At 39.8% G+C, this 25,180-nt stretch overlaps 1 protein-coding gene across 1 annotated transcript; it reads right to left on the bottom strand.

Annotated features, from left to right (window-relative positions):
* Positions 1 to 24,486, bottom strand: si:dkey-28e7.3 (trafficking kinesin-binding protein 1). The gene is made up of 16 exons (XM_034687273.1): positions 24,480 to 24,486; positions 22,533 to 22,844; positions 22,068 to 22,256; positions 10,452 to 10,528; positions 10,138 to 10,254; positions 9,911 to 10,005; positions 8,753 to 8,861; positions 7,291 to 7,369; positions 7,072 to 7,202; positions 6,818 to 6,892; positions 5,169 to 5,380; positions 3,601 to 3,819; positions 3,082 to 3,419; positions 2,743 to 2,931; positions 2,434 to 2,536; positions 1 to 1,568 (listed from the first exon to the last, which is right to left on the bottom strand). The coding sequence occupies exons 1-16, from the start codon at positions 24,484 to 24,486 to the stop codon at positions 1,181 to 1,183; spliced, it is 2,640 nt and encodes an 879-aa protein (XP_034543164.1). The 3' UTR covers positions 1 to 1,180.
* Between the last annotated feature and the right edge of the window lie 694 nt (positions 24,487 to 25,180).

Here is a 25,180-nt window from a genome sequence, read left to right as displayed (position 1 = left end):
TTCAATGGAAATGCAAAGTTTTATCCACAGGTGGAAAAATTGTACACACATATATACAGCTGTGATGCAAACACAATACAGAACAAACAGCAGTGCTGAGTGGTTTGGTTGATTTAACACAAATCATTACAACCTGTGTTTATGATTTCTTCCCTTTTCACCTACAGTATCCTATGCCTTTTGCTACAGCTGATTGTTTTAAAGTGTTTCATGCTGCTTAAATAAAACAACCGCTCATCTACTCATCTTTAAATAACGTCAATGAAAATTCACAAAGAAAATATTGAGTTCATTTGTATCCCAGTGATTTTAAAATCCCTGATGACATTAAATACAGCACAAGCAAGAATTTCAGCAGTAAAGTTTACAGACATATTGCTTGAGAAAAAAAACAACCTATCGACTGTCTTTGATGTAGCATGGCAAAGCTATTTTTTCATTTGAGTTCTGGCTCAAGAGAAAAGTCCACAAGATTCAGCAGCCAGAACAACAGGAGCTCTGTGAAGAGAACACGGCTACAGGAAATCAGTGTCTTTGCTTTTTGATTGACTTCTTAAGTGTTAAGCTCAGCATGCCTTTCTCCTTAGCAGGAAGACTGGAGTGTATCTTAGTGCATTCACAGGTTCTTCAATGTGACAGCATTGATTTCATTTATGGTTTCAACTGATAACTTCCCGCATGTGGTCTTTTCTCCCAAAGGATGGTGATGTTACACACACATACATAACTGATGCGTGTCTTTGCTAACTCAAGAAAAAACAGGTGATACGTTTGTTTTTTTAAACCAGTGGCAGAATAATGTGAACAATGATAATCACAAACAAAGTATAAAAATATTGTTTTCTTCATGTTTCTTTTTTTGTGCAAAACAAAGGTATATCATATCACGATGCAGTCAAATACACTGGTGATCAGGTGATCAGGAGATTGTCCTGAGATGAAGATAAGCACACACAACTACTGTACACAGATTCATAGAAAATAACATTACTGTACACTACAGACAACTTTACTCATGGCTCTAGCACTTTTTGTGGCTTTTGTGAACAAACAGCAGAGCTGTGAGCTCTGAACTGCTAAGTTGAATTATGATACAGAGTCACTCCTGGGAATAAGGGAGGAGTTAACCTGTGAACAGCACTCTTCAAGCTTCAGAGAACGTTCGTCTGTCTGTTTCATGTCATTCCTTCATCCCCCAGGCTGCCACTCTGTGCAGCCCCAGACCCTGAAGCTTCGCCACCAGGTTCAAACTGAAAAAGTTCCTTCTACCCTCTCTGTCTGATGATCCTGAACCTCCACCTTTGTCTTTTAATGATGAGCGTTGTGAAGGTGTAGTGCTCTTGTTGTAGTTCAGGTTGTGATGGCGTTGAGGAGAGGCTGAGATGCCGCGCTCCTGCAGCAACTTCACAAGTCCCAGTCGTGACGTGTTGACATTCGTGGTGCTGGTCATGGTAGTGGTGGTGGATGTGGTGATCTGGCCTCCGAGGCCAAAGTGCTGCGTGTGAGATGGCGATGAAGTGCTCATGAGCTCACAGTTCCGAGAAGGTGGCAGGCTGAAAGAGCGAAGGCTGCGAACAAGAAGAAATGTATGATTAAAAACATAATCAGACAAAAAACAGTCCAAACTTATCTCCTCCTGTGGTACTCACATGCAAGCTTAAAACACAAATCATAAACAAGACAAAGAGAACAGCTCCAGTGAGTTCATTAGTGTCTGTAATGTGATTAACATGATGTTAACATGGCAGAAAATAAAAATCAGGATCTCATGGTATGCCGGGGTGAAAACCTATGAGGGAAAATACATTAAACATGTAATGTAACATGCCAAACACACATGGATTGAATCAAGACGAGGAGATGTTGAACTGTGTAAGGTAAAGGGTTAGTAAGAGGCAGAAGATGTGCGTAAAAAAGAAGCACAGAGCACGACCACTTCAGTTAGCTTACACCAAACATCTTAGTCTCTGGTCGACTGCTACGACTTCATTTCACATCATGATGCTGTTAGAAAAACAAACATGATGCTGTGCCACGCAATTCCTGTGAAACAAGCATCATAAATCCATCACCCTTTACTCTTACTTTGCCGCTCAGGCTCCGTTTAAAGTTGGAGAAAGAGCCTCGACAGGCGTTTCCTGTCACTGTGGAGGGTAAAGAGTAGAAACTGAGTCGAATATTCACATCAAGTCTTAATTAGCCAAAAGGCTGTGGGTGAATGAACATAGACTGCTCTTTTCTGGAGTTTCTTTGAGGTCCATTGTAAAAAAATTAAATAAAAATTACAGCTTGAACTAAAATTTAATTCAGTCTTCTAAGAAAGTTCACCTGGTCAGCCTGTGGAAAAAACACAGACACAACACCACCCCACACCTCCACCCCAACAAAGGCACTGGCAGGGTGAACTGCATGCATACGGTGTGTATACCTTACCTAGTGGAGAATGAGGGGATGAGGAGGGAGGGTTGGAGGACTTGGCAGGTGGTAATGGTATGTGTGGGAGAGGTCTGAGGGAGGTTTGGACCAGATGGAGAGACTGTGAGGTCATGGAGGGAGAAAACACAAAATAAACTACACATGAAGAAACGTATTGAATGAGATTCTACCTGTCTGAGAGAGAGGAGAGAGAGACGGAAAGAAGACCAAGTAAGAAACATGGGCTACATGAAATGAACAGGTACAACAAAAAACAGTCAAGATGTGTGTGTAACTAAGTTTGGAGTTACTTAAAACATGTCGTACCCATGCCATGAGCTCCAGATATCTGTGACAGGTCAGGCTCGTCCTCCTCCAGGTCGTTCAGACTGTAAATATGCTGCACGTCCACCTCCAGCTCCCGGAAGTCTTTCGTCAGTACGCCAGGGCGTGGGTGCAGGATGCCGCCAAGGTTTGGTTTGGCTAACTGCTGCCAATGATGCAGAGTCACTGAACCTGAAGAAAGCACAGTAAGAGGGAAGAGCAAGTTAAGAATGCTACAATACAGGTACATGTATTTACCGAGAAACTCTGATATTTGAGTCCACACAAGTTCAGATAATCTCCAGGAATAGAAATAAAACAGAATCAAGCTTAAGATTTTACCTTCCAGAGGTTTGACAATCTGCAGGCGGTCGGGCAGATAGGATCTGGATCCACCAGAGGAGCCACACGAGTGTCGTGAGCTGCCGTTTGAGTAGTTGGTGCCTGTGGATGCTGCTGGGCTGGAGAGCAGGCTGTCATTGGGGGTCAGGAAGCCGCTGGAGACCTCACCCTCTTCGCAGTCTGCTACCAAGGCATGAAGTTTACGCTCCCTCTCTACGTCGAAGAAAGGCCGCTCTGAAGAGTGATTCTGCTGACGAGCTGATAGGCTGCGCAGCGCCGCTTCAAGGTCATGGCCTCCTGGTGTGCCGGGCTGGCCCAGACGTTTTGGCCCACTGACGCTGTGGTGACAAGATGTGACAGTGTTGAAACAGCTTCACATATGCAGACCTTTAAAGGATTAATCATTGTGGCCTTAAGTGAAAAAGAAAATGTATTCACTTTAAGACAAGATTCTATGTTTTTTAAAATATGGAACATTACAACATTACATGTACACACTGAATACACACACAAACCCACCTGTTGTCCTCTCTATGAGAGTTACTGGAGCTGGGCTTGTCCTCCAGAGTTATGCTGATATTATCCGAGCCGTAGTAGCTGGTTCTGGGGGTGCTGGCACAACTTGAACGAGTGGATTGAGGGCTGGAGCCCGGCAGACCCGGGGAGGGACACTGAGACCGCAACCTCACGGCCTTGTTCACTACTTTCACTGTTTCAAACACACGCCACGGATGGTTCCTGCAGGAGGACAGAGGGCATGAGTGGAAATAAAACTTTGTACCTAATCTAACTGATGCAAATCCATAATTTGATCACTGTTGTTTTCAAAGTGTAGTTGAAAGAATGTAAGAATACTTTAACTTTGGTCTTCAATCTAGCAACATTTACTGGATCAAACATTAGTATCAAAATTAAAAATCCACAAATCATGACTTAAATGTACCGGACCTGCAGTGTTCACACATCTTTTAGAATAGACTTTAATTTTATTTTATTGGTTTTTAAATCTCTTAATGGTCTTGCTCCTTCTTATTTATCAGATTTGCTTTTATCATATGAGCCAGTGAGAGCACTCAGGTCTTCAGGTAGTTGACTTTTAATGGTACCAAAAGTATGAGCGAAGGCTCAAGGTGAGGCAGCTTTTTATCATCATGGCCCACGTCTGTGGAACACCCTAGCCCGGGCTGCATGGAAAAGCAAACTCAAGACCGACCTTTTTAGTCTCACTTTTAACTGAGTTTCATTCATTCTTATAACAGTTTTATTTATTTATTTATTTATTTATTCATGTATTACCTACTTCAAATTTTAGTTACTTTTATTCTATTTTATTAATTTTATTTTATTTCATTTATTTATTTTAAGTATAGCATCTTATTTTCTTTTAATGGTTTAATATTTTAGTGTTTTATTATCTTACAAATGTATTTTATTTTGGTGAGTTTAATTTCCTGTGTTGAGTTTTAACTTCTTATTTTACCTCCAGTGTTTCCTCATTAAGATACCATGAGAGTGTTTCCTCAGTTAGTTCTGCAACTTCTTTTTTATTTTTCATTTATTTATCTTATATTATTTCTATTTGTATTATTATTATTATTATTGTTGCATACATTGTGTTTCTTACCTTAGGATTGTGGGTTGGGTTTGGGGTCGCGGTTGGGATTAGGATGGAGGGTTTTTTTTGTTTTTTTTTGATCTTTTTCTTAATGTATTCTATTTTCTCTAAGTCAGTTGGTATGAATCGATTAAAGTCACATAAAAAGTAAGAGCCTCTGGTGCATGGAGTAACTGCCATAGACAGCTTGGATTGAGGCCACTGAAAAAAAATTCCAAAAAGTGATGCAGTAGCAAAAATGAAAACACCCTCCGAAAGCTCTCAAACCGGCCCTGCAGCATCACTGTTTGTCTGCTGTCCATCTGTGTGCTCAGTGTGGTAAAAACAAACATTCATGTCTTACTGGCAAAAAGAAACTCTGAGGGATTGTGTGAAACTACAGCAGCTTTAAAGCCCTGTCCTGTTTCTATTTAATTAGGAATCAAATTAAAGTCTTCCCTGTGTGTGTGTTCTTATAAAACAACAGACTCACTTGTACTCTGTGGGGGCCGGGTTGTCAAGGCCTTTGCGGAAGGTGCCCTCTATCTCTGCAGCCAGAGAGTCCATGGGGAGGACGGAGGCCAGCGCAGTGTACCGCTGCACCGTGCTGTTGGGGAGGCTTTTGTTCCGCAGGTTCTTGATGTCCTCTCTGGCCTCCCGCAGCATGTCTTCACACTCAGAGTACTTGTCCTGCAGGTCCTTGAGCTGCAGACAGGGGGAGACACTTCTATCAAACTGAAGCACAGGAACCTGTTCAGCCTTTAACAAGATAGGAGCTACAGAAAAATGTTCAAGTATTCTTCTGTTCAAGTAACTGTGTGAGGGCTCTCACAGTAAATAATGGGCATATACCAGTCTTATCTACTGTATCAGTGTCCCTTTCTAACAAACTTCAGTCCTTGAGTTTCTCACACATAAAACCCTCTCATAGCTGCAGACATGAAACAAAAGGAAATCGTGCTTTAAGTATGTATAGTGTAGAGCTTATGTTACACCGGTAAGACTCTCAAAGATGTCTGACAATGCCTCTGCTTTATGTTGGTTTAACTGTGGCCATCGTGGCTCATTACTACATTTGCTATGGGAGTGTCCTGCTGTTAAGTCATTGTGGTCAGAAGTGCATGCCGTCATGACAGGTTTTGCATACTGTTCTTCTCTTCTCCCTTTCTGTTTGTATTTTGGGCTATAAGCCCCAGACTAAAACTAGCCCTGCTGTCACACGCCTTTGGGCCCTTTGGTACCTTTCGGTTAAAAGACTGATTCTTCTTAACTGGAAGGAGCGAAAGCCAGCATGCTTCATGAAGGACTCTTGGCTGGAGGATTACCTTGACCTGCTAAATATGCAGAGAGCTGCTGGTCTCTTAGAAGACATTGACCGAGGTCTGAGTGGGCTCTGGGACATTGTCAGGAGAGGTCTGGGTTAAGAGCTTTGTACTGTATTTATCTGTGTTCATGGTCCTCTGCAAGGAGACTCTTCCGTATTGTTGTCTACCCCCCCCCCCCGTCTCTATTTGATCCCAGCTCCTGCAGTCAAACGCCAAAGTGTCCTTGGGCAAGGTATTTTCATTGTATATGTTATTTACGCTAATTAAGAAGTAAACTTAAGAAGTTTCATAGCGAAAAAATACTTTTAACATTTTCTTTCAGATTTTAGAACTTTAAAATGGGTCAATTTGACCCGCAACATAACAGGAGGGTTAAATACTATATTTGAGCCCTTTACACATAAAACTGATTAAATTAAGCAACTACTGTTTTTGAGTGTCATTTGGTAATAGCAAAAAACAACAGTGCAGTATAAGTAGATGATTTAATACAAGTCAGAGCTAGAAATATATAAACAATCTGGGAATAGTTTAACACTGGGCAAATTCAACCAATAAAATGTTGCCATTTAAAGAAAGCAAGGCTACACTGTTTGACAAATCTGCATGCAACCTGTTCACCAAGGACAGGACTGAAAGATGAGTTGAATTTACATTCACTCCTGGAATTATCTGTTTTGTAGTCCGAGTACGAGATTCAAAAAGTTTTGTCTATGAACTATCGTGTCTTCTGACCTTCTTTCTCTGTGTCTATTCCTTTATCAATAACTGACAGTTTATCCTGAGACATCTCTGAAGGGATTTTAAAGTGTCTTACCTCTGATTTAAGTTTTTGTTGATCATCGCGGGAGGCATTCAGGCTTTGATTGAGTTCCTCATTTTCATTGGTGAGCTGGAGAGAGAGAGACAGAGAGAGGTGATTAGATAAACATTTATGGAGACCGTCCAAACATATCACAGCAAAGGTTTAAAATGATCCATTACATCCCTCTTTAAAAAGAGGCCGCTTATGTAAGCTGATCAATGACACCTTGACAAGAAAATCTGCGTGGGCGTGCGTGCGTCTCTCACCCCTTTGCATCGGGCCTGCAGGTCAACAATCTGAGCGAGCAGTGAGCTGATCTCTTCCTGTTGTCGGAGAGAGTCCTCTACTTTTCGTGCCAGCTCCTCAGACAGGTCAACTACCTGCTTATTGACAGACGCTGAAACACACACATGTCCCATAAATACACTGGTAATTGGTTATGTTGGCATTGTTTGCATGAGATGAAACTCGTCTGTGACACTTACAGAGCTCATCCACACACACCATCATCAGCTCCTGCTCCTGCTCCTCGTAGTTTGTCGTCTCTGTTGTGAGCTCGTTGGCCTGCAAAGATAAAGTCAGTGACTTAAAAAGCTGTGATACACAACCTCTGCTCCTGCACCAGATTTTGACTGAACTTAGCATAGGAATCACATTCTACTAATATATTCTTTTATGACTTTTGCACTGACTTACCTTTTTAATCATTGCTTTAACATTTATTGATCTTATTTAATTATTTATATATTTATTATTTCTTGTAGTCATCTGTTCTTTTTAACTCTACCTTACTTTTTAACTTTTCTTTCTACTCTTACCTATTTTATTAATTTCACTGTATTTATTTTATTTTTTTTATTTATAATCATGCCTTTTATAATTTTACCATTCCTGTTGTTTTCTGTCCCTCTGTTATTATTCTGTTCTACTTTGGGCTGCATGTTTATATGTATGAAAGGTGCAATATAAATAAAGTTGAGTTGATTTGAGAGTTGAATATTTTTTCCTTCAATCAGTTTCTAACCCATAAACCGTCTTAAAATTAAAACTAATCATTCCAAAAACAGTAACAGTATCTACATTTTATACAGCTGTGACAATTTAAAGGCTGTTTTTATTTAAAGAATATTCACCTTGAGCATGCTCAGTGCTGGAGGATGTGTGGTTGTTTGTCAGCTGGTCATTTTCATATATTTTGGGAATGTCCTAAAATCACGTCTTACTGGGTAGATGTAGTGAACACGATCAGATCTATGATTGCTTCAGAGCTTGTTTTTAACTTCAGTGTCATATACTTGGGAAATGTACCAACTGGGCTAAAAAGGCAGGACAGGTATTTATTACAGATACTATTAGCTGGTAGTAAGAAAGCCATAACCAGGAAATGGCTGAATAAAGAATCCCCAACAAACAAGGAAAGGAAATAAATTATTCAAGAAATGTATTGTATGGAACAAATGACTTTCTAACTAAGACATGCAACGAAAAAAGGTGAAAAATATTGGAAGAACTCGACAACTTATATGAATGTGCAATGATGTCTATATTTTCATATGTTCTGCTGTGGAAAATGCCTTGTTTGTGCCTCCTGTGGACAGCCTTGAACTGACAGGACCTTAAGGATTCTAAAGAAATTCTCAGAAACTTAAGAACTGAACTTGCATTCTGTTGAATAACACAACTAGCCACCCCACTTTTTGTTTGTTTGTTTGTTTATTTGTTTGTTTTTCTCCTCTCTGTCCCTTACTGTGGTATATCATGTCAAGCATTTTTACTCACTCATGATGATGACCCTGTCTGTCTTATGTTCTCAGTGTTGTTTGTAAAATATTTGTACAAAACAAGAAAAATAAAGTCTAAAAAAAAAAAAAAGAATATTCACCTTATGTGTACTATAACCTTTTTTTTATATGTTATTCAGTGTGAGAACTTTGCAGTGTTGCTCACCTCTAACCGCAGTTTACGGTTCTCATCTTCTAAATCCTTTAGTTTCTGCTGCAGGAAGTCATAGTGCACGAAGTTGGAGAGAGAAGAGCATGAACTGTTCCTTTTCATCCTGCAAAAACAAACACATAAATCAACTTATGTTTTTAATCTGGAAAAAGAAAACTCAGCTTACAGACACATCTGAGCGGCAAAAATAAAAACCATCAACTATTTCTTCCAGAGTGAGAGATAAGAAATATGCTCACACAGTTAATCAAACCGCTGTGATGGAAACGATTCAAAGAGTGATGTAAAAAGTGATAATGTATGACATGTTATGATAAACTGCTGATGGAAAAGAGTTTAGCAGACAGTATGAAACACTGAGAGGATCAGTGGAGATGTTCTGACGTTTGTTTACGTACACACTGACTCAGTGCGCAGAGGATCGGGATCATTCATAGATCTCATTCATAATCCGTGAATAACTACAGCAGGCCAGTTTAAATGATGTTGTCACAGATTTATTTTCTGTGTGGTGAACGTTACTGTTTCTATTCCTGATATAACTTATATCAGTTATACACTACCAGTCAAAAGTTTGGACACACCTTCTCATTTAATGGTTTTTATGTATTTTAATTATTTTCCACATTGTAGATTAATACTGAAGACATCAAAACTATGAAATAATCTGGTTTTGCCATAACCTGGATTACAACAATAGTCAAACAGGGCTATCCATTGTGTGCTAACCCTACCTCTGAACAACACAACTGAGAAAACCAAGAGTGTGCAAAGCTGTCATGAAGGAAAAAGGGGGCTACTTTACAGAATCTAAAATATAAAACATATTCTGCTTTGTTTAACACTTTTTGTTCATTAAATAATTCCATATATGTTCTTTCATAGTTTTGATGTCTTCAGTATTAATCTACAGTGTTTACAATAATTAAAATAAATACAAACCCTTGAATGAGAAGGTGTTTCCAAACTTTTCACTGGTAGTGTATATAATTAGTCAAGTGAATAACAGTCATCTTTATTCATTTTGAAGGACATCTAGACTGAATCACAAACCTTCACTTAAACAGAATATTAAATGTTGTGAATAAATATTACCAGTGGTTTCATTCTTAAGCCTCTATGTGCAGTATACAGTCTATGGTGTAAACTCACAGTGAGTGTGCTTCAGCATTCTCCATCTCCTCGGTGCTTGCATAGAACTGAAGGAGGTCATCTCGCATGGTGAGCTCATGACGAAGCTGGGCGATCTAGAAAATGCAGAAATACAGAACATCCATGTGACTAAAGCTCTCCAGAATGTAGCAGCTCCACAATGCTAACAGTGATTATGTATTCATTGTGATTTTGAAAGTGTGAATCATGACTTCTTTTTTTTCTACCTCTTCTTTTGCAAGTTCAAGCTGCTCATCCAGAATCTCATTGCGCGTGGTGAGTTCTTGGTTCTGCTTGAGGAGGGACTGGCCGATCCGCGCCGCAAGCTCGAGATCCCGTTCTTTCTGCAAAAGGGACACACAATTGATATTACGCATATAATAGAGGCTTTTTTCCTAATCACATTTTCTGTACCCTCTTATTTTGGTGCAGACAGACACAAAAGAGCAGAAAGGGTCAACAAGGATGGTGGTCACTGAGACAGATAAGTATAATCCCCCCATAATCCCATTCATCTGCTTTGAGCGTCTCTCTCTCTTACCTCCTCCAATAGGTGGGTGACCGCCTTGATGTCATGATATGTCTTGGTGACCTGGCCCACTCTGTCTGAGCACAGCACTGAGGGAGGAGGGAGAGAGGGGGTTTAATGAATGGAAGTGAACACAGGGCTGTAGAGGACACGCAGAGGATCCTGTGACACTGCAATCCTGCTGAGTGCTAATAAAAAAAATATCAGTAATAATAAAAAGTGAGGCTGGGGGAAGTGTTTCAGTTCGATAGATCTACTTCAATTTTCAACATGCAACTGATCGATCCTGCATGCATATGACAGGAAGAATCAGAGGACAGGTTTTGTTCCTAAAGGAGCATACAGGTTGATTTTACTTTATGAAGAAAGAAGACATTTCTGTTCCCAAGCAGTCCAGAGAAATATCTTGACAATCACATGTGATCACAGTAACTTTAAGTCCCACTTCTTGTTTTTCTTTGCAAAGTTTTTGTTGCAGAAGTCTGCTGAACTTTGAATAGATGACGGTTTACACCTTTTTCACATTGCTTCTCTCTGAATGAATGAAAGCCTTGTAAAGGTTTGGTTACTTTTTAGAGATTCCTCGGATACAAACCACAACATCTCCATGCGGTCGGCCTCACACTGATCCTCTTAGCCTGATCCTTTTTAGCCCAGATAAGACACCCATTAAGACCTCCTTCTCCCGGGCACCAATATAGCTCAACCTGTGACACAGCCGGAGCTTATCTGACAGCGTTCATAGCAGCGGGACATGAACAGCATGGACAAGAACACATTGACTGACTACTGACCTGCAACTCGGTTCAAATCCGATTGTTTGCGTCCACTTTGGAGTGGACGTAAACAAACAGATGGAAGCAGAAGTTCCCATGATCAGTCACTGGAGGGGTGTGTTTCTTAATTAAAGCCACTATGAAATTGTATGTTTACTTAAAAGAAAGAAAAACATGAATGTTTGAATCACTGGTTTAAAGAACCCATCAGCAAACTATGTGTTTGAGTTTCTTGCTACTTTTTGCAATACTTAATGCTATTGTAGGTTTTAGGCATTCCAAGCAAACCCTGACTACAGATATACAGTATATCATTATTCTGCAGCTGGTTTGTCTCTCTTAAAGGAAGAAAAAAATACCAGAAGTTGCAAGCGATAAATCTAAATGACACAGCATATCTTTAAATCAATTTCAGGTCTGCTGTCTTACTTTGGTACAAAGCTTAGCTGGATTTAAGAGATGGGAGGTTGCCATATAGTAAAGTAATTAGATCAACGGTCTTGAATTTGGCCAAGAAACAGGGTGATGAAATAGCAGTATCAGGGAGTAATCAATCTGATGTAGAGAACACAACCTTGGCCTTCTGCCCAAGACTACTGCATATACAGCATACAGCAGCAGACCATAAAATACATAATTTACATCTTGTCAACTGTGATGTGAGGTAATTTGCTGTGGAGTTTATGTTTCCATTTTAACTGATTAGACGGCAGGATAGTGGAAGCAGTCATGAATAACACAATATACAATACAACGCCTTTCGGTACAAATGCCAGAGGACATCAGAGAACAACGAGTATCGAGAGGTCCACAGACAAAGAATCCCAAAACACCGGGTTACTTTTTTACTACCCTGATCCACAAAAGTAGGTTGTGGATACTCTCTTTTATGATATTCGTAATATATGATGAGAAATCAGGGATTGTAACGTCCAAATTTGAGAATCACATCAACTCTCACTTCTAATTCTTAACTTTAAAGCCAGTATTGACGATTCAGATTCAGAATACTTTATCAGTCACCGAAGGGCAATTCAGTTTTACAGTCAACCTGTCCATAGTACAAAATATACAGTAAGGAAAAAGGAAATAAAATAACACGTTGTGACACCAGCAACTACCACAGCCAGTGACCGTACAGCAGAGCGGGATGCTTGGTAGTTCCCGATTTATTCTGCTTTTGGTGCATTTAGCAATCTTATGGCAGAAGGAATAAAATAATTAGCATAGTGGTTTGTTTTTTTCACCGGAATACTACCGCCGATCTGAGGGCATGATTTTGAATTCACTGCCAAGAATGTGTCTCGGTTGGCGCAAAATTCTGTTTGCTTTCTGGACCACACGCACTGTCCAAAGGAAGCAGAGGTCCTTAAACTGGACTCCAGTGACTTTGGAGCACAGCCTGATGATATCATTCAGACATTTCTTGTCTTTCACAGAGAGACAGCCAAACCAACATATGAAGGAGTATGTTAGGAGACTTTCAATAAAACTCTGACAGAAGGAACATAAAATATTTTTGCTGACACCGAAAGGGTTGAGTTTTCTCAGCAAGTAGATCCTCTGGTTTGCTCGTTTGGCAATGCCGTCAGTATTTTCACTGAATTTACCGGGACAGGAGGACTGCTGGGTCGCACACGCACTGCAGCGCCCCTAGCCACGTCTCAATGGGTCCCTTTTAAGATAACAGGTTCCTTAAACATCTACGATTACTTGACTATTGGGCAGAAGCCATCTGCTGACTGAGATCCTGTCATGTGGTCAAACAGATCCTAAATAGAGTTTGAGGTGAACTGATTGAGCCTCTTCAAAATCAAGAATGAACCTGAAAGCTTAACTCCTGCAACTCTTTGTTCATTACACTAAAAACCCTTTTAGGGTTTGAATTGAGATCCTCATGAAAAACAGAGTTCTACATTTGATTTTGATATCTGAAGTTCATCCCATCTTCTTAAAATTCACTAAACTACAATTAAAAAAATTATCTATGAACTCATCCTTAATAATAACTCTGCACAGTGATAAATAATCATTATTATTAGAGTAGTGTATGGATTTCTTGGGCTCTAAATTGTTAAATGTATAATCAAATTACATTCTATTAATATATAAACAAAGGTTAATCAGATGATAGTTAAATTTCCGTAAATCCTATTATAGTCTGTAAGTGGATTAGATCTTTTTTTAAAAACAAAGACAGCTCCAGGACCGTCAGTAGGTTTTAGATATGGTATTGTGCACACACGCAGAATAATACATTTAATAACTTCATGTCAGTCTCTCCATGTGTGCTACTCCTGTTCATTCATAGATGATGATGTAATACTCATTTAAGTACCATGTTTGGTGGGATGTTTGGTATCTTGAAGGCTAGTATCTACTTGGATGAATGCATTTTTCAGCATGATAAAGTCTTTTCTGGCAGAGTACCACAGTCTTTTTCCTCCTGACTTGCAGGCCGAGGCGTAGAGCATATCAGAGGAGGAGATGCTGTGCTGCCAGCTCGAGGTTTTAGGGTTTCTTTATGAGCCTAATCCAGGCAGTAACCTTGGACCGTTAGCCTAATACTGCACCTACACCCTCGCTGACGTAGGTGCACTTATTTTGTACGTTATGATGCATTAGTAATATACATAACAATATAAACGCGGCAAACATAATAACGCGAGTACAAAAGGAGACGGGAGGTTACATGCACTTAAAATCTGCCTGATTTATTTATTCTATTGCATAACAGAGAGGCTAGAGTTTGTTCAGAGTGTCCTGTTTTTTTGGAGAGGTGCCCGTGTCGCAGTACTCCCAGCCACATGCCCGTTCAGACAAAAAACGCCCAATAGACAAAGAAGGAATAGAGGAGAAGCCCTGCTGACAGAAACAGATCAGGGTTTGAATCTAAGATGTACAACTAACATTACATTCAAGAAAAAAGACAAAATAAACTGCATTTATACAAAGTGCTGTCCACTATACAACAGAAACAACCTTCAAATGACATGTTAATAAAATAAATGTTTTTAGATGTTCATTGACTCTAATTTAAGTCTCACATTGTCATACAGGACAATCAATGACACCTGCCAATACTGCACTGAAACTAGGGCAGCAGCAGCACAGCATATGCACCTGCAGACATTGTCCTCATGAACCACAGAACACATTGGTGAAGGTTTTAACGGCAATCATTTGTTAGGAAGAGGTCATTCCTCCAATCTCATTGAGCTAATTCAATTCTTTCCAATTACAAAAGCTTCATTATCTTCAGAGTCAAACCCTGTCAGGAGGGAAGATATCCAAGACAGCTGAATCTGCAGCACTAAAACGCTGTGCTGTTATCATAAAGTCCGACCTGTTTCTGATGTCATCAGTCATATAAGAACAAACTTTGCAGTACCAGCTGAGAAAACTGCTTACATGTGCACAGGGCTTCAGTATGCTGGTGCAGCGCGCACACACACACACACACACACACACACACACACACACACACACACACACACACACACACACACACACACACACACACACACACACACACACACACACACACACACACTCATACACACTCACACACACAGACTCAATGACCTTGTCCAGATTAAAAGGAAACATTTACAATCAAACTGAAAATAATCTGAGGTTTTACGTTTAAATAAAATTATATTATGACATGCGCTATAGCCCGAGTGGGTTCATTATTGCATGATGAACCTTGAGTGACATCACTGCAGCCTGCAGCACACGCTGTGCACTATTAAGTATTTAAGCACTTAGATAACAAAACCATGACAATGCAAAGTGGAGCTAACTACACCAAACAGCAGTATCTGACATGCAGGGAAGGATAACCACAACCGTGACACTTTGTAATTCATGCCTTTGTCTGTCTTATTTAAATGTCAGCTCTGTAGGTCATCCATCTGACCCTTAGACCTTTCTAATTCTTTCATTCATCACGCAGTTTCTCATCTCACCTTGTGTCACCTCCTTGCAAAGGCTCCCATTGTTGTTGTTATTATTATTATTGTTATTGCTGTTCTGGCACTTCTTTTCTTCCTCCACTACTTCCTCCACTACTTCCTCCACTGCACTTGCAGTGATCTTCTCTTCTTCTTCCTCCTCAGAGGCAGAGGAGCTCCACACCTCCATGGTGACTGAAGAAAAAGTGCCCTCTGCTTCCCCGTCAATCGGTTAAATCCCTTGCTCTTCTGACCCTACTGTGTGGTTTCAGCGCTGAGACACACAGGTAGTGTCTTCAGCATCATCCTGCTGGCTGGTGTGATGGAGCGAACCGTATCCACCAGCCTGCTTGAGTGGGTGTATACACCTGTGTTTGTGTGTGCAAGAGAATCTGAGCTCCTTGGTGTTAATGTATAATCCCCTCAGACTGTACAAGCCATCTGTCGTCATGCCTGCCTCCGTGCACCTGGCCACGTTGGACTACCGGGTAAGAGAAGAGGGGAGGAAGAGTAGGGGGGTGAAGGACGAAGAAATATCTAAACCATGAGCCACAAATGCTGATACTGACCACACTGACTTAATCCAAGCACAAACAGATGCCTGTCATATTGCTGAAATTGGAAAAATAATTCAGGATGGGGCAGCTGATGCAGTCTAAAAGGATGCTGTATTAAGCCCACCCACCCCTCTACATCTGAGGGAGATGGTAGGGTCCACCCATGCCAATGGCTGATCTTGTTCAGTGCATTTATACGTAACACTAGACAGAGTGAGGGCTCTGCGTCACATTGCTGCAGACACAGCCACACCCACTGTTCAGGGTCTGATGGAGGCAATAAAAAGAGAACATTTATGGTATGTAGTGTCTGGACTGAAGACCACAAAGAGGAAACCACAATAAAATATATGATTTGTATGTATATATGATATGTATAAATGATTTGTGTCTGAAGATCTAAGGATCCCTTCATCAGAGTGGATAGTCGGTATAAATCCTATTTTCCTCGAATAGTGAGGCGACCAGAGTGACAGTTTCACCCTGTGCAATGTTGTACTTAGTTGTAATTCCTTTCCTCTGATTGGATTCCTAATCAGTTTTTCTTCAAATGCTGCTGTTGTGAACTAGACTCATCCTCCACCTGCTCACCATGTTCTCCGTCTTGAATGTCTTCACCCTCTGTTCACCCCTTGCCCTTGCAGTTGCTACCCAAGACACAGCAGCTTTCCAACAATCAAATATTCACCTCCTCATTAATTTTTCATCCACAAACGGACTCCTTCCAGTTCAAAGGCTGCACGCTAGAAGAGTAGAGATGCAGCTTTTGCCATATGTTATATCTTTTTTTTTTTTTTATTCCTGAGCTTTGTCTCTGCAAGCATTTGCTAGCTCCAGCAGAATAAAATCACATAGAGCAGCACAAATGATCCCATGGGAGGTTTGAATCATTTCTCCCTCAGAAGTGGTACTTCAACCAGTTAAAGTAAACAAGGGAGTACAATGACAGCAGAAGAGTTTCCATGGAAAAGAGGTTATGAGGAAGTTGTGCTCAGAGGACTTTGCCCAGAATAAAAAGGAAAGAAATTCATACTCCAGAAGTGTGCTTTGATTTAATCTGTTCTGAACACACCTGGATGACTGAAATCAATCTAAAATTAACTTTAACCACTACAAAAATAAATTCATGAGGGGTATTTGGTAACAAAACAAAAGCAATAAAATTAAGTTTGAATAACATATTGATAAGAACCACAATATCTCTAACTCATGTCCCTGCTATCTGAGCGCTCTGACACTTCAACTCATAATATTTTGACCCTCACGCCTACAGATACACTACCAGTCCAAAGTTTGGACACACCTTCTCATTCAATGGTTTTTATTTATTTTCAACATTGTAGATTAATACTGAAGACATCAAAACTATGAAATAATCTGGTTTTTCCATAATCTGGATTACAACAATAGACAAATAGCACTATCTATTGTGTACTAACCCTACCTCTGAACAACACAACTGATGGTCTCAAACACATAAAGAAGGCAAGTCATTCTACAAATGAACTCTTGACAAGGCTCATGTTCATTAGAAACCATTCCAGGAGACCACTTCATGAAGCAGACTGAGAGAATACCAAGAGTGTGCAAAGCTGTCATGAAGGAAAAAGGGGGCTACTTTACAGAATCTAAAATATAAAACATATTCTGCTTTGTTTAACACTTTGTTGTTCATTCAATAATTCCATATATGTTCTTTCATAGTTTTGATGTCTTCAGTATTAATCTACAATGTTTCAAATAATTAAAATAAATACAAACCCTTGAATGAGAAGGTGTTTCCAAACTTTTGACTGGTAGTGTACATTATAAAGACATACCTTATATATAGAACTTGTGTTTTCTATCTTACATTGCTCATCATTTTAGAGCAAAACATGCTGATGAAAATGTTGATAACAATCCAGACCAATGAACTCTCCATTTAACAGCACATCTGAGTTGAATGGGGTGATTTCCCATGTAATGAGAAACAGTGGGTAATTTTTAATTTTAGAGCTCATAAATGTTCTGAAATATTTCCTCATTACACTTGTTATTCCAAGATATGTAGGTTGGGCTTATTCAGTCAGTATCTAAAATCATATCAGGTTTTAAGACGATTTAACATGAGATATTTTAGTTTAACTTTAACTAATTATTTGGAAAATAAAATAACTAAACTACATAATTTTTTTAAAAATGTTATTCTATGAAAGGTGCTATACTAAATAAAATGTACTTACTTAATACAATATTTTGCCCCATTCAAGTCCCAGAATGATTTTTTGGTGAACTTTGGATACAACGATCGCAGAGTAAAAACAAAAACAGACGGAATGAAGGAGAGAGCAGTAAACTAGAGTAAATAACACCATAAACAAACAGCAACCTAAGCCTACAGCCACACAGACAGACAGTTGGCTTGGCACAGCTTGGCACAGTCTGTGTGAAACAGGTTAGACTGTCCTGGTTCAGATAGGACCACGTGTTTTGGCAGCAGCTGAGACAAGCCAACGAAGCCGGCTGAGGACAGAGCTCCACAGTCTTAAGAAGAATGTCCCATAGAGGTAGAATTGTGAGAAGTTTGATTCTTTGGGGGAAAAGTGCAGTGTAGATGTTTGCATATTAATACACCATATTGTGACCTGATGTTGAATATATGGATCTAAAAATGATGCCATGCTTTTGGGTGAAATGTTTGTAGAAAACAGTGCAGCAGAGCAAAGTTTCTTTTCTTTCCCAGGTGTCCTGCAAAGTAAAAATGGATTTGCACATTCAAACTGTGTGCTGAATGTTCTTTAAGCACTAATTCTTCTTCTCTGGTCTCCCTCTCAAATCCATCCATTAACTCCAACTGGTCCAGAACTCTGCTCCTCGTATCATCACCATGACTCCCATCTTTCAGCAGCTTCAATTTCAAGGTCCTGCTCCTCACCTGTAAGGCCCTCCATACCTCTCTAATAATAATAATAATACATTTTATTTTGGGCACCTTTGAATTCAGCCAAGGTCACCTTACAGATAATAAAAACATTCATCATCTCTGAACTTCTCCACATCAACGCACCCAGCCGAACTCTCAGGTCTCCCTCTTCTATTCACCTCACTACACCACCCGCCCGCTTAACCACCATGGGGTCCAGAGCCTTCAGCCAGTCTGCCCCCCCCTCTCTGGAACTCCCTCCCACCAGACATCCATATAACATTGACTCTTTTTCCATTTTCAAATCACATCTAAAAACACATCTTTTTAAACTGTCATATTCTCTCTGTTCACTCCTTTTCACTTCTCTGTATCTGATCCTGTTAATTTTATCTTTATTTATAACACTGTATCAGCCTAATTACTATATTGTTCTTTTTTAAACTTTTAGATTACTTTAGACTAGCTTTTATGTGACTTTATCTTTCTAACCACTATTACTTCTATGTTATTATTAATTTTAGTTTTTATCTAACTAATTCATTGTGTTAAATCTTATTAGATTATTGTATTTGATTATTTATTGTTTTAATTTATTATTATTATTATTTTTCTTTTATTATTTTAATGTTCCTAATTCATCCTTTGCACTTTTTCTAATTTTCCAGATGTGATGTTGTCCTTTTACTCTGAAAACCTCTTTTATTGCCTTTTTAATACTTTTATTTACATCTCCATTTTTTATGTATTTTTTATCTATTTATTAATTTTTATCTATTTACCCTGAAAAACCTCTCGACAATGATTTACTGGTCCATTGTCACACCACTCCATTCTGTTGAATTGATGTGTATTCCCTTTAACCTCTTGCCTTGCATTTTGTTTTGCATTGATCAAATTTTCTCCTCCCTGTTTGTCAAATTGCTTACTCTGCTATTTGAATTACACTTTGGTTTGTTTTTAAAGGTGCTATATAAATAAAGTTATCATTATTATATTATTATTATTATAAGGAAGGCGCTTTTAATAAATTGCATTATTATTATTATTAGTTTACTGCCTTTGGAGGCCAAATTCTCCAAAGTGATTTGGATTACATGCAGAATTCTCTGCATGTAATCCAGAACCAAAAGGGTCTTTTTAAATTCAAACATCACACCCTACCCGGGTTATGACTACTGAGCAGAATCTCTAAGTCTTGCTTCTTCAATTTAAATCTTGCAGCAGATCAAAGTGCTCTTTAGATGTCCACATAATAATGCACCCACATACAAAACCAAGTCTTAAAGTAGTTGACAACCTCTCATCACCCCACGAGTCTAGACAATCTGTTTAACTTTGAATACGCCCTCTCTGGGTTGCTCTTGGTTGTGTCAGATTGCTCATTGAGGTATTTCCTCCGCAGCGCTCCAGCGGAAACTGTTCAAGTTGCCAAGTGACAGCAGGTTAATCGGCTTGGTGACTTTTGACATCTGTGCCTAAAATGTAGCAAAAGGTCTAGGAGATTAGGCTTCAAACACTCCATTCAAAATAAACACAGACTTAGGTTCAATCCAACTGTTGGTTAAAATGTGAGAATGCAAGAAAAACAGCGACCAAAGGAAGAAATGTAGAGAACAGGAATGCTGCTGGAAGTGAATCCATTTATCTATTTCTGGATTAAACAAGAAAATGCAAATGTGTGTATCAGTGAGGATTTTCATGAAGCTCACTGGTCAGGGATGACTTTCATGTACTGATGTGAACTGCAAACAGAGACCATAAAGAAAAACAGAGTTCACAGTCTGCAGTTATCAACTCTATTATAGCCCATAATGTGCCACTGGTTAGAAGTGCTGTCCTCTTTACATCCTTAGCTGGGATCAATTAACAACATTTAGAAAATGTTCCACCAAACTGTGATGATATGTACAGCAGCCTCAAAATCATGTTCATACCACCTTTTTAGAATTGTCCAAGCATTGGCAAAATACAACACTGATCCATTTCTTGAAAAACCATCAAAATTGCATCAATGACTTTCAGACATTATGACTTCCAAGCTGCAGAGATTGAACGTGTTGAACGGGGACTACAAATGAGTATTAACCTGCATTTGTCGACGCAGCAACAAACTGTGTTCACAGACAGTGGTTACTACATGTTATTTTGAGCCCATGCAGTGATTTCAACTAAAGAGTCATGTCTGTTTTTAATGCAGTGCCACCTGAGAGTCTGAAGATCACAGCCATCCAGTATTAGTTTTGAGTCTTATCCCTTTTGAACAGGGTTTTCTCCAGATTCTTTGAATATTTTAATGATGTTATGTCCTGTAGAACAAGGGTTCCCAAACTTTTCAGCCCGTGACCCAAAATAGGTACCAAAAAATCCCGACCCCTACTGTCCCTCGAAGTGATTTAATGTGGCTTCATTTAGCTGGTCTGCAGAAAATTAGCCAACCTATATGAGCACGTGTCTGTGTTTCCTGTGCTGTTATGAATTAACCTACTGCTACTGATGCTTTTGATTATTAACTGTTCACTAACCCTAAACTTAGGAGTCATCTAGCAAAAAGAAAGGCAGAAAACTCATTACATTTTCTATTTTCAAGGTTTTATTTCAAGTTTAGCTACTATTTTTGTCGATTTTTTTTTCTATAATGTGTAAAATGTACTATTTTTAGATAATTAAGAAAATAAAAACATTCTAGAAGACATCTCACGACCCCCCATTTGTGTCTCGTGCCCCCCCAGGGATCCCGACCCACACTTTGGGAACCCCTGGTGTAGAAGATTGTTTTTTTGAATATTTGCAATTTTGCAAGGAAAAGGATTCTGAGAGTGTTGCAAATGAACCTAGGTAGCTGGCAGATGTTCGTCCAGGTGTTCATTTTTGCAGGAGACAACATTCTTAGAGTTTTGTTGTCCCTGTTTCAACTTTCCTGACACTTTGTGCATCAAATTTTGAATTATACTTTTTATAAAACAATACACATTTTTTGTTTCAACATTTGATCTGTTGTTTCTGCATATTTCTAATCAAATATTGAGTTTAAATGATTTGCTAAACATAAAATCAGTTTTATCATCACTTTACACAGCTTCCACATTTTTATGGAATTGGGGTTGTCCTCTTTGTGTGTGTGAAGACACACTGTTTGCATCGTTAAACATTCCTGATAAATATGACCATATGATGTAAAAGGCTGCATTAATACAGTAAATTAAACTAATCAGGATTTTCTACCAACTGTAAAATGTCTGTAAAGATGAAGGCCAGTAAGAGGGCAGCAATACAGTAAAAACAAGCTGATATATAGAAACAGCAAAATCTCTAAAGTGGCCTCTGAACCTGAAGTAAAGGTTAAAAGTCATTAGTGGATCACAGAGCAGGGCTTAACTTGAGTAATGCCCATCTACAAACCGGTATGTGTAGAGTAAATAAACAGCACTCACAGAAGTACTTAAGTGTCTCCTCAATCTGCTCGTGTGTAAGTCCCAGAACGACCTCTGGTTGCAGAATAGGGGTCTGCAGCCAGTCCTCATTCTCGTATCCGAACACACTATCTGCTCGCAGAGTGTAGTTGGGCTGACCCTCTGACAGGAGGCTCACTATCTCCAACTCGGGCAGGTCTGAGCAGAGGTCTGAGGGTGGGAAGAGGTTGTTAGTACATGTGTTTGTTGTGTGTTTGCATGATAATTAAGGAGTGTATGTTTATGGATCAGAATTGAAAAGACAGAAGGAGAAAACACTTTAATAACCAGATCTGACAGCTTCAGCACCACACTGCCCTCTGGTGATCAATCTGTGACTCTCTCACTGATAAGAGTTCACTATTGTAAACACTTTAATAAACCTTTCATGCCTGCAGTATTTAAGATGTGCTCAAAAAGATGATTTTACACCTCATCTTAACTTACCCGTTAAAGTAGACACATCATGGCATTGTCGTTGTCCCAGATCCCTGAAGTTCCCGGGTGAATCCAAATGAAAAGGCTGTGGGGCCACATCCAGGGCCCCCAACAACTCCCCCTGCCCCTCATGGAGGGAGAGGGCTGACTGGGAGTCCAGGTGTGTCTGCGGGGGCCAGGGGGGAGGAGAAAAAGGAGCAGGAGGAGAAGAGGAGATGGGAGAGGAAGCAGGGTGGGACAGCTTGACAGGAGCTGGAGGGTTCAGGGTGAAGGTGGACTCAGAGCTGGGTGTCCCGGTGAGGGACTGAGGCCCCCTGGTGGCTCAGGGAGACAACACAGGCTTCCAGGTCATCAGGCGGGGATGGGTCAAACAGCTGATGACAGGAGAAAGGGAAAGCATAAAGAAGGAAAGAAAGATTAGATGGGAATATATTTCACAGATGGCTGTAGTCAGATACACATTTGATTTAAAACCAAGAAACAAACACAACAGCTGTTTATTGAACCAACTATGAAAAACTAGCATCTTTTAAATAGCCTTTCATTTAGACCTGCATTAGCATGTGGTGCATCTGTGATATAACGTAAAGTAGCGAGTGTTGCACCACCCCATACTGCATACTGTAGATATTCCTCTTCAAGTTATATTTAATGTTTTTTCACAAAATATCCGCACATTAAATCAAACAAAGGGTAAACAAACAAAAAACCCAAATCATGGCGATACAGTTTATTTAGTTTTCTACAGATCTGAACTCTCTCAGCATCAAACCTTTTGTTTGATCAAAGAGCCTTTCACAACAAACAAAGCAGGGCCGGGGGCCGGGCTGGTCCTCCTGTCCATGTATCAGGGTCACAAAGATCAAGTTTCTACTGCCAGCAGCTCCACACAGATCAGGTTCCCCAGCATAGCTGACACTCCTATAAACACACAGCATGAGGCAGCACATATAAATTACATACAGGCCGGTAGCTACAGCTAAGAAGAGTGTCTTATTTAATTCAAGAGGAAGCAAAATGTCAACAAAGTGTTGCAACGATCCTCATCTTATGGTATCGCCCCTGCACACAACATCACACAGTATACTACCTCTTTAAGACAAAGAAGCAGTGACCCTCTTGTCCCCACATGCTGAGCTACAGCCTGAGCTGTTGAATATAAACTTATTTAGCAGTTTATTAGCTACAGCATTCTAAAAGAGATATACTATGGAGCCAGATTGTATCACTGATTGTAGCCTAAAAAATACAGCAACTTTACGACATAACATGATTAATTGGGACCGAAAACTACTGTATATAGTCAAAAATGACCAAACAGTCCAATAAGAAACCTCTTTTAAACAGTCTACAAAGACCCTGAAAATGTCAACCTTCATCAGTTTTAGGACTTTTGAAGTAAATCTCTATAAACAGTAATTTTAGTCAAGAGTGCCTCAAGGTGTCATGTTTGAACCTCATTTCCTTTCGGGTATCCCGTGAGCTCACACATGAATCTCATTTCATCTTGCTGCCTTTGCATCATAATGTCACCATACAAATACAAAGACACCAATTGCTTCCTTTTGTAAGCATTATTACAGTCTTTCACATGGTTGCCCCATTTCTATAGGGTCCCAACAACACACCCTATGCACTGTTTTTTGCAGGAGGAAATACAGTACATCAATCACCCAAGGGTTGAAGCCTGGAAACTCCCCAATACAGCAAAATAAAAACACTCCAGGCAAGAGCGAGGTCTCTGCCCCTTACTAAGCAATGAATGTCTAGAAGCTTGGACGTCTGTGATGTCTTAATAATTCATTCTCTTTCATGAAATTGAGTCACATAAATGCTTCATGTTTAATTCAGGTGGCTAACAAAAGGACACTTGATACCTTAACCCAGTTATTGCAGTCAATAAAAGGTTGGATAGAGGGCAAAGGGTTACGCCCAATTAAAGCGACAGCGTCTTACTGGTCATGGTACAGGATGAGGAACACCGGCTGTTGTGTACACATCATAACACACACACACCTGATTACACATAAATTAACCCCCAAGCACCAGCATGAGCATCATGAGCCCTGGTTACTTTATGTATCTTTGTTATTCTGTTCCTCTGCATTACATCCAATCAGCTGAGTGTCCTGGGTCGCAGCCAACACACTCCCATCAATCCTCCCTCTCTTATAAATGTCAGAGGAGACCCACCAGCTGCACACACTTCACATTTTCAAGCTTTTACATTTACCTCTCATCAGACCGGCCGTTTCTGACACTAATATGTGTGTGTGTGTGTGTGTGTGTGTGTGTGTGTGTGTGTGTGTGTGTGTGTGTGTGTGTGTGTGTGTGTGTGTGTGTGTGTGTGTGTGTGTGTGTGTGTCATAAGGAGAGTAATAACATGCTCACGAAACAGAATATTTTATGTAATAAAGATGCATTCATGGAGTTTAAAAATATCTTAATTATACTTGTAGATGGAAGAAAAACTACACTTGAGAGGAAAAAAAGGCATTTCCAAGCTTTTTCTACATTACTCCGTCACTTCCAATTTAGCAGTGAGTGAAACACATTGCTGGTTTGTTAACCGTGCAGCCAAGCGAGGCCTTGTCAGCCACTTTGGGGTGACACCAGGGGACATGGTTATTAGCCCTCTCTCACTCCTTTCTATTCTC

This window comes from Notolabrus celidotus, chromosome 7 (genome assembly GCF_009762535.1).
Source record: "Notolabrus celidotus isolate fNotCel1 chromosome 7, fNotCel1.pri, whole genome shotgun sequence".
Lineage (NCBI taxonomy): Eukaryota > Metazoa > Chordata > Actinopteri > Labriformes > Labridae > Notolabrus > Notolabrus celidotus.
Note: the sequence above shows the minus strand (reverse complement) of the source record. Positions and strands in the feature narration are given on the sequence as shown.

What these genes read in the sequence shown, in the direction of transcription:
- si:dkey-28e7.3 (XM_034687273.1), bottom strand. An exon ending in TTGAACTTGCAAAAGAAGAG is followed by an intron (nt 10,006 to 10,137) that starts GTAGAAAAAAAA and finishes TGCATTTTCTAG; the next exon opens with ATCGCCCAGCTTCGTCATGA. An exon ending in GGTGTGTGTGGATGAGCTCT is followed by an intron (nt 7,203 to 7,290) that starts GTAAGTGTCACA and finishes TGTGTGTTTCAG; the next exon opens with CGTCTGTCAATAAGCAGGTA.